Source organism: Anomaloglossus baeobatrachus, chromosome 2 (genome assembly GCF_048569485.1).
Source record: "Anomaloglossus baeobatrachus isolate aAnoBae1 chromosome 2, aAnoBae1.hap1, whole genome shotgun sequence".
NCBI classification, from domain to species: Eukaryota; Metazoa; Chordata; class Amphibia; order Anura; family Aromobatidae; genus Anomaloglossus; species Anomaloglossus baeobatrachus.
In genome coordinates this window covers 47,810,469-47,825,777 of record NC_134354.1, presented here as the reverse complement: position 1 = coordinate 47,825,777, position 15,309 = coordinate 47,810,469, and the positions used below count along the sequence as shown (strand labels likewise).

The 15,309-nt window shown below is 49.1% G+C and overlaps 1 protein-coding gene across 3 annotated transcripts in view; it reads left to right on the top strand.

The window, feature by feature from the left end:
• URB1 (URB1 ribosome biogenesis factor) overlaps positions 1–15,309 on the top strand; it is a 311,203-nt gene that overhangs the window by 158,345 nt on the left and 137,549 nt on the right. For all 3 annotated transcript variants that reach the window (XM_075335040.1, XM_075335039.1, XM_075335038.1), the window contains 3 exons: positions 2,580–2,801; positions 9,895–10,062; positions 10,702–11,536. In XM_075335040.1, the coding sequence (XP_075191155.1) occupies positions 2,580–2,801; positions 9,895–10,062; positions 10,702–11,536 (1,225 nt within the window). The remainder of the gene's footprint in view (positions 1–2,579; positions 2,802–9,894; positions 10,063–10,701; positions 11,537–15,309) is intronic.

Here is a 15,309-nt window from a genome sequence, read left to right as displayed (position 1 = left end):
AGCCAGAAGGGGAGGGGCCTTACACTTTTAAGTGTAGTTCTTTGTGCGGCCTCCAGAGGCAGTAGCTATACACCCACTGTCTGGGTCTCCCAATTGGAGCTAGAAGAAAAGGAATTTACGGTAAGTAAACAAAATTCCCTTCGTCTGATACATTGATATATCGGCACTGATATACACCTAATACGGCACCGTCTCTGATTCCCCATATGAAGACTCCATTAGCAGTCTTTACCAAAATTCCTCCCTTGACACAAGTAACAGAGGTTGTGTGCCACTAATGCCCTGCACTGTTCTCACTAAGTAGCTGCGGCGCTCGCACAAGCACAGCTGACTGTCAGCGCTGCCAACAGTGGAACCGCCACTGATCTCATATGGGTTGCCTATTTTATGAATAGGCCATCAACGCTCTAAACCAGAAAAAAAAACCTTTAAGCGTGACCGTCACATCACCATAAAACTGGAAAACTCCTTTTAAAGTTTTCCTTGCGAAGAGATGGCACGATAGGATGTCAATGCAGAGTTGTCATAGGAGCTGTATTCACCAAAAAAAGGTAAATGTTTAACCAGCTGTATTCATAAAGAAGCTTTTTTTTTTTTTTCATTGACATATGATCCTTCTAATAATGTTTTAAGCCTCTTTACACTGGCATGTCACTCTCCACAACAAGAAACCTTACCCCTTGCACCCCTGTCCGAAGCTTCTCATCCATCCAAATCGGATCTCATGCTTTGCGCTGAAGAGGGGGCAACACCCCAAAACGTGTTTGAAATTGAGATTCTTCTTTTGCTTTTATCTTAAAGGTAGGGTGTTGCGGTTTTTATTTTTGTATTAATAATAGCGATTATGAAGTAAAGTATTATTAATACAAAATTAAAATTACACTGTTAAGTTTTTATTTAATTCTAGTTTTACTGAAGCACTGGGCTCTGCCATCTTGGGTTTGCTGTGTGAGTAACGACAGTTACTCACCTTTATGGCAGCCCTAACTCTGCATTCACTCTGATAGTCAGGCTGCGACCCCTATACTTAATACAAGACCGCTCCCTGCTGTAACCTGGACGCGCCCCCGGGGCTGTCTAGCTCACAACAGAGGGAGGAGATCGGCGCCATCTTTGTGCAGCTCACAGCTTATGCTGTGTGCTGCACTTTCCCCGTCACCCGTTCGGCCTTAGTGAGTACCGGTGCCCCTCCCGCCGCTGCTACTGTCTCCAATGCCACCCTCTGCTACCATCTCGAATGACACCCCCGCTCGACCCCCTGCCACTGCTGCTACGGTCTCCAATGACACCCCCCGCTCTTCTCCCCCCCCACGCCTCCCATACCCCCCAAACCCTCCCCGCTCTCCTTGCCGCAGCTGCTGTGGGAGTGCATGCAGAGCATTGCGGGTGGGCGTGCGTACATACAGAGCATTGCGGGTGGGCGTGCGTGCATGCAGAGCATTGCGGGTGGGCGTGCGTGCATGCAGAGCATTGCGGGTGAGCGTGCGTGCATGCAGAGCATTGCGGGTAGGCGTGCGTGCATGCAGAGCATTGCGGGTAGGCGTGCGTGCATGCGGAGCATTGCAGGTGGGCGTTCATGCATGCAGAGCATTGCGGGTGGGCGTGCGTGCATGCAGAGCATTGCGGGTGGGCGTGCGTGCATGCAGAGCATTGCGGGTGGGCGTGCGTGCGTGTGGCAGAGCATTGCAGGTGTGCATGTGGCAGAGCATTGCAGGTGTGCATGTGGCAGAGCATTGCGTGCGAGCATACAGAGCAGTGCATGCGTGCAGAGCTTTGCGTGCAGAGCATTGCGTGTGTGTATGTGGCAAAGCATTGCGCGGGCGTGCGTGCATGCATGCAGAGCATTGTGTGTGTACATGTGGAAGAACATTGTGAGCGGGCGTGCATGCGGCATTATTGCTGTTACGGGGCGTGCAGAGCGTTATGTGGAGAGCACTATGCAGCTGTTCTTGGTGACACTTCAGACATTTGTGGTCACCAACAAAATGGCTCCGCACTGTGATCCTAAATTTCATCTTCCCTTATCCCTTTGGATACACCCAGATTGGGAGGGGGAGCTGTGATATCACACACAGGAGAGCAGATTCTGCCCACTTTACTGCAGCTGTAATCCAGGCTATTTCTACATTGGGATTTCTGTAGGATTTCAGCAGTTGCTTCCCCTAGTGTTTAAGAGTGGAAAATATCAAACTTGTTTTTTATTTATTTATTTTTTTTTATTTTGCTCAATTAAAAACAAATAATATTTATTTTTTTTGGACGACACCTTCCCTTTGAGTTGATATTCACTTTTCGGATTGCTACTTCAGGTGACCCTAGAGTCCAGTCTTTTTCCTTTCTGACGAGGCAATTTGCACCATGGGTGCAGGCTCATTAAAATACACCGTCCTGATACCTATAACGAGCCTCATCCTTCTATTACATGAAAAGGTTAGATATTTACATCAATTGTAAATTAACAAATAAAGGGTCATACTGAGTGATAGCAAGCAGAGGTCATGGGAACTGTGAAAAATTGATACAGAAAATGTTGTTTTTTTTTTTCTGACCGGATCAGTGACTGTTGCTTGTTTTTCTAGTTCACGGAGCAGGGTAATGGCCGAATGGAAACCTTGGAGCAGGAGGAGGACGCTGCCTCGTATGACTTCCTCCTGAAGAAGGTGTTTGTGAATGTTGGTACAGAAGAAGACTCCCTGGAGAGCCTGAAGGACTCCATATCACGGATTCCCCAAGAGGAGCTTCCACTCGCTGTAAAACACACCCTGCTGTGTCTGAGGACTACTGTGGACAACTTCAGCAAGGTACAACATTACTACCTTAGGCTATGTGCGCACGTTGCGTTTTTTCATGCGTTTACGCAGCGTTTTAGGCCATGTGCCCACGGGAGCTTGCTTCTGCGGATTTTGCCGTGGAAAACCTGCGGCTTTATCTGGATTTTCCAGATAAATCCGCAGGTTTTAGCATGTACAGACAATCCCCATGTTATCCTATGGGACATGTGGAGTGTCTGTGTCCACGTTGCGGAATGTGCGACTGCGGAATATGTTGCGGATCTCCCGCAGCCGCACATAACTGAATGTCAATTATTCCTGTGGATTTACCTGCGGATGATCCCATACTTACCTGCCTTGAATGCAGACTCCCGGTCACTTTCCCTTGGTGCACAGGAGGCTGGAGCGCGGTGGATCCATGAGCAGGAAGGAGGAGGTGGGCGGGGCCTGCACGAGCTCCGGTCATGTGACAGCCAGAGCTAGTTCAGGCCCGCCCACCTTCTCCTGCACAGTGCAGACACGGCCGGTGACGGACAGAAGTGCTGCGTGATGGAGGTAAGTATGAACTCCCCGATCACTCCAGCACTTGTTCTGCATTGAGGATGCAGTGCCGAAGCCATGGTACTGTATCCTCAATGCAGAATGCCCGCAGCATATCCACAGGACATTCCACAGCATGGAAACAGACAAAGTTGTGCTGCGGATTTCTGGGAACTCCTGCGGAATTTCCTGCAGATATAGCCGCAGGACACTTTCCCGTGAGCACACAGCCTTAAACTGCAGCATAAATGCATGCGTTCTGCGTCCCCAGCAGAGTCTATGAGAATTTAGCAAAATCCAAGTTTTAAAACGCAGCGTTTTGATGTCAAATTTTTGACAAAATCGATGTGTTTTAAAAAGCAACATGTCACTTCTTTTGTGCGTTTTGGATGCTTTTCCCACGGTCTATGGCAAGCATCCAAAACACAGCATTTCGGCTGCATTATGAAACGCACATGCAGTAACAACGCTGCGGAATATTTGTCACGGCAGAACGCAACGTGTGCACATCGCTGTATGTAATGAATGTAAATAAAGGTCTATTGTGCCGGTCATCTAGGTATACCCCATAGTACATATCCTCTGTCACCAGGCTTTCGCTCTGTCTAATTTTCAGTCTTCTCTGAGCTAGTGGGTGGTGATTATCTGTTGCCTCCCATACATTACACTCTGATATGAGGGATTCCTGATCCCCCTGACTCTATATAGCACATACGTCGTTAAGGGGTTGTCCAGAACTTTAACATTGATGACCTATACTCGGGACATCAATGTGTGATCGGCTGAGGTCCCGCACCCTGCACCCCCGCCGATCAGCTGTTCTCGGTGCCGACATCGGCAGCATGCGGACGGATTGTTCCATTCCAGAGCTGCCTCGTCGTGTGATCACGGCCGGTTACTGCTCATCGCCTCCACTTCATATCAGTAGGAGGCGGATGTGCAGTGCCCGGCCGCAGCCGCTGTCAGGAGATGGAGCAGAGCCAGACCTGCGCATTTCCAGCCGCCTGCTACTACCGCTGGGACTGAGCACCTGAACGCGTGGGTGCCGGGTGTCGGGCTTTGGTCGATCCTAAGGATAAGCCATCCGTGTAAAAGTAGTGGCCAAGCTCTGTGAGAATCAGCAGACATAAAGGACATTAATGAGCAATGTGGCTGTGAATGCGGCTCTGGGAAGAGACAAAACCGGAAAAAGCAACAGCATCTTCACCGCGTCTGTCTGTTTATGCAGCTCCTTCCTCATCCTCACCAATTCCTTCTCCATAGTCTTTAATCTCATTACTCAGGGATTTTGTTTTGATCAAGAAAGATTTTTGGGATGAGGAGAATATTCTCATACATGAAGAGACAAGCTTATTACGCTGATAAATTATGTTTCAAAGTCATGTTTAGTCTCTTTTACTATTGATTTGCAGAGGGGGAGGTGAGCTGTGAAATCATCTATTGTGAATGGTAGCGCCTGTGTCATATACTGAATATAGAGATGTTATCCGTCATTGTACAGGAGGAGGTGAGCTGTGATATCACCTGTTGTGAATGGTGGATCCTGTGTTATCTACTATATATAAAGGTGTTTATCAGTCATTGTACAGGAGGAGCTGAGCTGTGACATCACCTGTTGTGAATGGTAGTGCCTGTGTCATCTACTGTATATAAAGGTGTTATCAATCATTGAACAGGAGGAGGAGGTGAGCTGTGAAATCACATATTGTGAATGGTAGATCCTATATTACCTATACACTATAAGGGGATGTTATCAGTAATGTACAGGAGGAAGAGCTGAGCTGTGACATCCCCTATTGTGAGTGGTGGATACAGTTACTTACTGTATATAGAAGCCATCAGTCATTGGACAAGAGGAGGAGGGGAGCTGTGATATCACCTTTTAGTGAATGGTTGATCCTGTGTTATCTACTGTATATAGAGGTGTTATAAGTCAATGTAAAGACAGGGGGAGGAGGTGAGCTGACACATCACCTATTGTTAATAGTGGGTCTTGTGGTGTCTACTGTGTATAGCAGTGATACCTTTCATTGTAATCCTGTCTGTTTTTTTTATAGTGACTACTGTAAGAACAAGAAATGTGAGTCTAGTTTTGGGCCTAGTGGCGAGCATGACAATCTCATGATTTCTGTTTCTTTTTTGTTTATATATTTGACATACGGGATTAATTTCTCTCCAGTGGCTTTACTTTATAAATGAGGGTATCTAAAGCAGGGGACCCCATCTGTGATGTCAGGGTCATCCTGTTATTGGGGTTCCTACTTATGTCCCTACTGTGACGTGTGTAATGGTGATGTGATTGGGAGGCACTTTCCTTACACACGGGATCTGTGGAGTACATTATCAGCTGTTCCTCTAACCCAGGGTGCGGAACCTTTTTTTTTTTTTTTCTTTTGCCAAGGGCCATTTGGAATTTTCTACCAACCTTCGGGGGCCGCACAAAATTATCATCTTAAAAACTACCCTGCTAGATTAGATCAAACAGTTAATTACCGTAACTTCCCCTACTGCGGTGGCCGGAGCTGCTTCTCTCTTGTGCGGCTGAGATATTCGGTGATATTGAGCACGTTGCTTCTCACAACTGCTTTGCCAGGTTTGTCTCTGGAGCACAGTCAGCTCTTTGTGAAAAGCTTTGTAAATTATATACATCACATAGGAGACACTGAGACTTTTATATACATCACATAGGAGATGCCGGGACTGCTTTGTATACGTCACATAGGAGATGCCGGGACTGCTTTGTATACATCACATAGGAGATGCCGGGACTGCTGTATATACATCACATAGGAGATGCCGGGACTGCTTTGTATACGTCACATAGGAGATGCCGGGACTGCTTTATATACATCACATAGGAGATGCCGGGACTGCTGTATATACATCACATAGGAGATGCCGGGACTGCTGTATATACATCACATAGGAGATGCCGGGACTGCTTTGTATACGTCACATAGGAGATTCCGGGACTGCTTTATATACATCACATAGGAGATGCCGGGACTGCTTTATATACATCACATAGGAGATGCCGGGACTGCTTTGTATACATCACATAGGAGATAACGGGACTGCTGTATATACATCACATAGGAGATGCCGGGACTGCTTTGTATACATCACATAGGAGATGCCGGGACTGCTGTATATACATCACATAGGAGATACCGGAACTGCTGCATATACATCACATAGGAGATGCCGGGACTGCTTTGTATACATCACATAGGAGATAACGGGACTGCTGTATATACATCACATAGGAGATGCCGGGACTGCTGTATATACATCACATAGGAGATGCCGGGACTGCTTTGTATACATCACATAGGAGATAACGGGACTGCTGTATATACATCACATAGGAGATGCCGGGACTGCTTTGTATACATCACATAGGAGATGCCGGGACTGCTTTGTATACATCACATAGGAGATACCGGGACTGCTTTATATACATCACATAGGAGATGCCGGGACTGCTTTTATATAAATCACATAGGAGATGCCAGGACTGCTGTATATACATCACATAGGAGATGCCGGGACTGCTTTGTATACATCACATAGGAGATACCGGGACTGCTGTATATACATCACATAGGAGATGCCAAGACTGCTTTGCAATCATCACATAGGAGATACCGGGACTGCTGTATATACATCACATAGGACTGCTGTATATACATCACATAGGAGATGCTTGGACTGCTGTATATACATCACATAGGAGATACCGGGACTGCTTTATATAAATCACATAGGAGACACAGGGACTGTTTTATATACATCACATAGGAGATGCCGGGGCTGCTTTGTATACGTCATATAGGAGATGCCGGGACTGCTTTGTATACGTCACATAGGAGATTCCGGGACTGCTTTATATACATCACATAGGAGATGCCGGGACTGCTTTATATACATCACATAGAAGATGATGGGACTGCTTTATATACATCACATAGGAGATGCCAAGACTGCTTTGCAATCATCACATAGGAGATACCGGGACTGCTGTATATACATCACATAGGAGATGCCAAGACTGCTTTGCAATCATCACATAGGAGATACCGGAACTGCTGTATATACATCACATAGGAGATGCCGGGACTGCTTTGTATACATCACATAGGAGATAACGGGACTGCTGTATATACATCACATAGGAGATGCCGGGACTGATTTGTATACATCACATAGGAGATGCCGGGGCTGCTTTGTATACATCACATAGGAGATACCGGGACTGCTTTATATACATCACATAGGAGATGCCGGGACTGCTTTTATATACATCACATAGGAGATGCCAGGACTGCTGTATATACATCACATAGGAGATGCCGGGACTGCTTTGTATACATCACATAGGAGATACCGGGACTGCTGTATATACATCACATAGGAGATGCCAAGACTGCTTTGCAATCATCACATAGGAGATACCGGGACTGCTGTATATACATCACATAGGACTGCTGTATATACATCACATAGGAGATGCCGGAACTGCTGTATATACATCACATAGGAGATGCTTGGACTGCTGTATATACATCACATAGGAGATACCGGGACTGCTTTATATAAATCACATAGGAGACACAGGGACTGTTTTATATACATCACATAGGAGATGCCGGGACTGCTTTGTATACGTCATATAGGAGATGCCGGGACTGCTTTGTATAAGTCACGTAGATGTCAAGACTGCTTTATGTACATCACATAGAAGATGATGGGACTGCTTTATATACATCACATAGGAGATGCCGGGACTGTTGTATATACATCACATAGGAGATGATGGGACTGCTGTATATACATCACATAGGAGATGCCGGGACAGCTTTGTATACATCACATAGGAGATACCAGGACTGCTTTATATACATCACATAGAAGATGATGGGACTGCTTTGTATACGTCACATAGAAGATGATGGGAATGCTTTATATACATTTGGGGGCATAGACCTCACAGGCGACACTGGGGGCACAGTCATGACTGGAGGGGACTCAGGTATCGGAAAGGGGGCACAGACCGCACTGGGGGTGGGCACACAGCACTTGGGGGGCATGTACAGTACTGTGGATGGTGGGGCAGCCGCTCCTCTTCTGTGAGACAAGAGTGTGTGTCGCCCAGGGAATGGGGTACTTGGTCCTGGGCAGTCTATACCATTGGGGATGTCACTGTGGTGACCGTTGCCTGGTCCCGTGCCCTGGGTGCTTTTTGTAAAGGGAGTATTTACAGGGGAGATAAGAGTTAATGTTCATGTGACGCCACCTGCGGGTTGCGGTTATGATTGTAGAACCGCCGCTGCTGAAGTGGGTACTCCCAGGGCTGATGATAGTGGCAGCTGTGGTGGTAGGCCCTCCACAGGTAAGGCTGAGCCTGGCAGATTTATCGTGCAATAATAAGGGAGGCCAGTCCGTAGATTGAACAGTCCTTACTCACTGTGGACCCTCAGGTGGCTGGTTCCGGTCCCTGTATTGCCAGTGCCAGTTGGTGACCAGGTAGCTCTGTCCCCGGCACTCTGTGTAGTTGAGACAACGAAGCTTGAAACTTTGGGGGTCCCCCAGCTGTGATACAGCGGTCTGTCCTTTTGGCTGGCAGTGTGGACCTTGTGGGGCGGTATGTGTCTGAACCCCGATCCTCGCTTTACTGCTGATGTCCCCGGATCTGTAGGTCAGTGAGGCCCATGGAGGTACCCTCACCGTGCAGGTAATTGCCAGTTCGTATGAAACTGTCGCCTGACTTAGGGTCCTGTGCCCCGTGCGTGCTCAGGTTCCAGTGGTACTTCAGCATACCTGCCCTGGGGTCTTGACTCCGGCCCACAGGTACTTGTTTGCCTTATGCTGACAACCATGCCCTCGGGTCACCGCTACACAGACCCAACTTCAGGCACGTCTGCTCCCTTCACTACATTCTTGCAGACTCCTTTTGTCCACTCCCACCAGGCTGTCTAGTTCCCTGGTCAGGCTCTGCCCACTGGGTGGCCCTCCCCCTATTTGACCCCCTGGTGTGGTGTGGGAACTGGGAATTTAGGTGTGTTGCTGTTGCTTGCACTGGTGTTACCGGGCCGAGGGGGTAGGTCCTGCATCCCCGGGAGGATGCAGCTCCCTGTAGTGCCCTGAGTGGCTCAGGGGCGCTACAAGTGCATTGCGCTCTTTCCTCCCCCCAAAGTATGTCCTCGGCACCCTGACACTGGCCAGCGTGCTGAGGACCTACTCCTTCAGTGTATGCGCATGCAGCATTCATTAGTGAACGCTGTGTACGCGTGCTCGCAGCGCACGTTTGGGTTTAAAAGGCCAGCAAGATGTGGCTGCTGCCCAAGCACTGCGGTCCCCAGGAATCAGTTTGGGGGCCGCAGAAAAGCCCATCCACCCCTGCTCTAACCCAACAGCAGCAGTTGCTGAGCTTTCCCTCAGTGTTCATTGCGTCACTGAGAATTAATACTGCCATGACCGGCACATCTGCCCTCCTGTAATCTTGTAAGTGATTCAGATACTTCTTTTCTGTGCATGCATTTTGTAATAAACTCCATGTAACGTCTAATATCCCCTTCCCCAGCATAAAAAAGCCACCGCAGCTAATCTGGTGAGCTTCTTCATGGACCTCTTGAATTGCCTCCTATGCAAATACCAGCAAGAATATGAAAGCCAAAAGAAAGAACAGAGGACGGAATCCGATCTATTTATTGAAAGCGACCCAAGTATTCTGGAAACGCCTGGGAATACGGTAATGATGGGTTTAATTAATATCGGCAGTGCTTAGTGACATGGAGGTAGCACCGAGTTATCTCAGTCCAATAGAAGTGAGTAGAGTGGTGGTTGCAAATGCGCAGTACCGCTCCAGTCACGCAGGGGCCTCAGAGACCCCCTCACTTGGGACTGCTGGGGTTCAAGCGATCAGCCCAGCCAGTGATTTTTTTTTTTATTGCATTTCCTCCACCTGCAAGATTAGAAATTAAGGCCTTAGTTATGGTATATGTTTCATACATTTGGGGATGGTCTTGCCATAATATAATAAATCCTACTGATGGGCTCAAGCTTCATGAATCTCTAGGACAGGAAAAGATGATGTTGCCCACCTGACTGCTTGGGCTTATGATTGGTTGCTGCAGTCAGGTGACTAGAATGAGACCTCACCGGCGGTGTCTCGGATGGACATCCTATTCCGTCATGACTTCCTGTCCCGGCGCACACGATGGGAGCCATCTACACCGGATCCCCAGAGTTTGAGCCATTGAGTTTAAAGGGTTCCGAAACCTTTTCTAAACTTTGTGGTTAAAACGAGAATATGTAAAATTATTGTTTTTTCTTAAATAATCGTCTGCAATTTTAGCTTTTACACCTATTATCATATGTTTATATTTAGGTGTCGGACACCATTCTTTCTGTCATCTTCAAACATCCTCTGTTGGAAAATTGGTTCTTGGCCTTGGACCGCCAGTCTGCCCCCATGCACAATCTGAACCCCGTCTCCACTAAGCTGCTATCCTCTCACCTTAACAAGGGTATAATTCACCTACTGAAATCTAGCGCCCCAATGTTACAACAAACAGACAACCTGCATCTGCTGGCCAAATATTTTGATGCCATTTCTACTAGTGTCCTCAAGGCACTTGAAACATCTAAAAAGAAACCATCTAAGAAGTCTCCTGCCCTAGAGGCTTTGCAGGATTTGCATCCTTATATGGACACCCTTCAGGTGAATGAAATGACTGTAGCCCTCTTGAAACTTCCTGAAGAATTTCTTCTTGGGGTCAATGAGGACTCCTCCGATCAGACACTGACCATCTATGGTTCAATTCTGGTGCAACTTCTCAATGATAGCCACCGGAGGAAGCAATGTCAGGAGGATATGACCTTCTCGGTGGAGCACACAAGAGGAGTCGGCCATTTGTTGTCCTCATCGGCTGGGTCTGACCTAGAGATGGTCCTCGTTGATGCTCTGCAGAGAGAACCCGCCTTGGCACATGTGGTGGAGGTTGGCACACTTACGCACTGTCTTGGTGAGATGACCACGTCCTCTCTTGCCGTCGCTGGTCTCTTGGTGGAGCACAGCAGAACGCACAGGCTGCAGTTTGAGCTCTGGTGTCTCAATCCTGGAAGAGAGAAGGTCTTGAGAAAGGAAATGTTGACTTGTTTGACGTTCATCAATGCCTACTTGAAGACCATGGGCCGTTTCCAGTTTACGCAGCTCACTAAAGGTAACTTTTAAGGCAAGGAGGTTTGGTGATTTCAAGGATGCCATATTTTTGTGTGCTGCTCCCTTTCTATACGCTTAGCGCACTCTGACATGATAGTAGATCAAAATGTTCAGGTAGTTGGCACAAGCTTCTTTCCCGTTATTATGATCCGGCAGGCGCTACCACTGTTCCACACATTCACGTGTGGGTGGAAGTAAAAATTACGTAGTTGTGCTCCCTTCAAAACTGCTGGGATAGAGAATATTCTTCAGTTTGCAACTCTGATCGCTATTCTGGGCTATATTCCCCTAGATGGCTAGTCTACAGCAGCAGAAAAGCAGGGGTGCCAAGGCACAGGCTTTCTATGCTGCTTGTATTGCATGTGCTGCAGTGTTCATTTGTACTTTATGCTTGTATGCTATACATTGCACTGTACGGTCGCCATTCTTGGCTCTATATCCTAGATGGCTAGCCGGCAGCAGCATATAAGCAACACAGGCATTCGATGCTGTTTTTACTGCATGTGATACTGTTCCACGGCACTGAACCCCATTGTGTGCAATGCTCCCCTGTAGCACTTGGTCAGCCGGGGTCTCTACTAGACGTGGCCAAAGGAACCACCTGTCAACCCTGTCCAAGGACAGGGATGGAGTTGCAATGGGATAGAGACTTGCAGTCCGGACAGGCCATGGGCAATCTGGATCATTGCTCCCTGGCCACCCTCATTTGGAATAAAATCGGTGCTCCGGGGGGGTCCCAGGAGGCTCTCTGTATGATGAGGCAGACGTAGCTCATCAGGACTTTGATCCTGACACCGCTCTCAATCCGGATACACCGGATGGTGACGCCATAAGGAATGATCCTATAGCGTCCATCAATGGAATGTTGGATCTTTCTCCCTCAGCTCCCCCAGCGGAGGAGTCAGCTTCACAGCAGGAGAAGTCCCATTTCAGTAGCTCAAACGTATATTGAGTATTTTTCTGGTCACGCTGACTTCAGAGAAGCAGTCCAGGAACACCACGCTTACCAGATAAGCGTTTTCTCCAAACGTATTAAAGATACACGTTATCCTTTTCCCCCTGACGTGGTCAAGCGCGGGACCCAGGGCCCAAAGGTGGATTCTCCAATCTCCAGGCTTGCAGCTAGAGCATAGTTGCAGTGGAGATGGGACTTCACTTAAAGATGCTTGACAGATGGACTCTGGTTGAAATCTGTCTATGAGGCTATCGGCGTGTCGGTTGCTCCGGCATTTACAGCCGTATGGGCACCCTAAGCTTTTCAGCTGTTCTTGCACAGCTGGTCTTGAGCATATGTACATTTGTGCCGCAGGGGCGTCCGTAACCTCGCAATGTCTGCATTGCGACTTACCCTATTAATGCTGTCCTGGAAGGACAGTCGAGGTTTCGGTCCTTCCCAAGCTCGGGCAGGTCCCAATTGTCCTCGTCCAAAAGAGCTGAAAAGCCTCAGAGGGGCTCAGCTTCCGGGGGCTCAATCACGCCCAAGGAAGGCAGCCGGAGGAACCGCTACCAAGGCGGTCTCCTCATGACTCTCAGCTCTCTCATCTCTCCGCATCCGTGGTTGATGGCAGACTCGCTCGCCTTTGGCGACATTTAGCTGCCACAGGTCACAGACCGGTGGGTGAGGGACATTGTGCCCACGTGCACAGGACAGAGTTCTGTTCTCGTCCTCCGACTCGATTCTTCAGAACGTCCCCACCTCCCCACCGAGCCGATGCTCTTCTGCAGGCAGAAGGAGTGGTAATCCCTGTTCCTCTTCAGGAACAAGACACGGTTTTCCTCCAATCTGGTTGTGGTGCCAAAAAAGGACGGCTCTTTCCGTTCCGTTCTGGACCCAAAACTGCTCAACAAGCACGTGGAGGCCAGGCGGTCCGGATGAAACCCTCCGCTCCGTCATTGCCTCAATGTCTCAAGGAAATTTCCTAGCATCAATAGACATCAAAGATGCTTATCTCCACGTGCCGATTGCTACAGAGCACCAACGTTTTCTACGTTTTGTGATAGGAGACGAACATCTCCAGTTCGTAGCTCTGCCATTTCGTCTGGCGACAGCCCCACGGGTGTTCACCAAGGTGATGGCGGCAGTGGTAGCAGTCTTGCACTCACAGGGACACTCTGTGATCCCTTACTTGGACGATCTACTTGTCAAGGCACCCTCTCAAGAGGCATGCCAACTCAGCCTGAATGTTGCGCTGGAGACTCTCCAGACGTTCGGGTGGATCATCAACTTCTCAAAGTCAAACCTGTCACCGACCCAATCACTAACGTATCTTGGCATGGAGTTTCATACCCTCTCAGCGCTAGTGAAGCTTCCGCTGGACAAGCAGCGGTCACTACAGACCGGGGTGCAGACTCTCCGTCACGGTCAGTCGCACTCAAGACGCCTCATGCACTTTCCTCGGGAAGATGGTGGCGGCAATGGAGGCGGTTCCGTTTGCGCAGTTTCATCTGCGTCCTCTTTATTGGGACATTCTCCGCCAATGGGACGGGAAGTCAACATCCCTGAACAGGAAAGTATCCCTTTCACAGACGGCCAAGGACTCTCTGCAATGGTGGCTTCTTCCCACCTCATTATCACAGGGAAGATCCTTCCTACCACCGTCTTGGGCGGTAGTCACGACAGACGCGAGTCTGTCAGGGTGGGGAGCAGTGTTTCTCCACCACAGGGCTCAGGGTACGTGGACTCAGCAGGAGTCCACCCTTCAGATCAATGTTCTGGAAATCAGAGCAGTGTATCTTGCCCTACTAGCCTTCCAACAGTGGCTGGAAGGGAAGCAGATCCGAATTCAATCGGACAACTCCACAGCGGTGGCATACATCAATCACCAAGGGGGGACACGCAGTCGGCAAGCCTTCCAGGAAGTCCGGCGGATTATGATGTGGGTGGAAGCCACGGCCTCCACCGTATCCGCAGTTCACATCCCCGGCGTAGAAAACTGGGAAGCAGACTTCCTCAGCCGCCAGGGCATGGACGCAGGGGAATGGTCCCTTCACCCGGACGTGTTTCAGGAAATCTGTAGCCGCTGGGGAAGGCCGGACGTCGACCTAATGGCGTCCAGGCACAACAACAAGGTCCCAACCTTCATAGCACGGTCCCGCGATCACAGAGCTCTGGCGGCAGACGCCTTAGTGCAAGATTGGTCGCAGTTCCGGCTCCCTTATGTGTTTCCACCTCTGGCACTCTTGCCCAGAGTGCTACGCAAAGATCAGATCCGACTGCAGCCGCGTCATACTCGTCGCCCCAGACTGGCCAAGGAGGGCGTGGTATCCGGATCTGTGGCATCTCACGGTCGGCCAACCGTGAGCACTACCAGACCGACCAGACTTACTGTCCCAAGGGCCGTTTTTCCATCGGAATTCTGCGGCCCTGAACCTGACTGTGTGGCCATTGAGTCCTGGATCCTAGGGTCTTCAGGATTATCCCAAGGGGTCGTTGCCACCATGAGACAGGCTAGGAAGCCCACGTCCGCTAAGATCTACCACAGAACGTGGAGGATATTCTTATCCTGGTGCTCTGCTCAGGGAGTGTCTCCCTGGCCATTTGCATTGCCTACCTTTCTTTCTTTCCTGCAATCTGGGTTAGAAAAAGGTTTGTCGCTCGGCTCCCTTAAAGGGCAAGTCTCGGCGCTATCCGTCTTTTTTCAGAAGCGTCTAGCACGACTTCCTAAGGTGCGCACGTTCCTGCAGGGGGTTTGTCATATTGTACCCCCGGACAAGCGGCCGTTAGATCCATGGGATCTGAACAGGGTACTAGTTGCCCTCCAGAAGCCGCCCTTC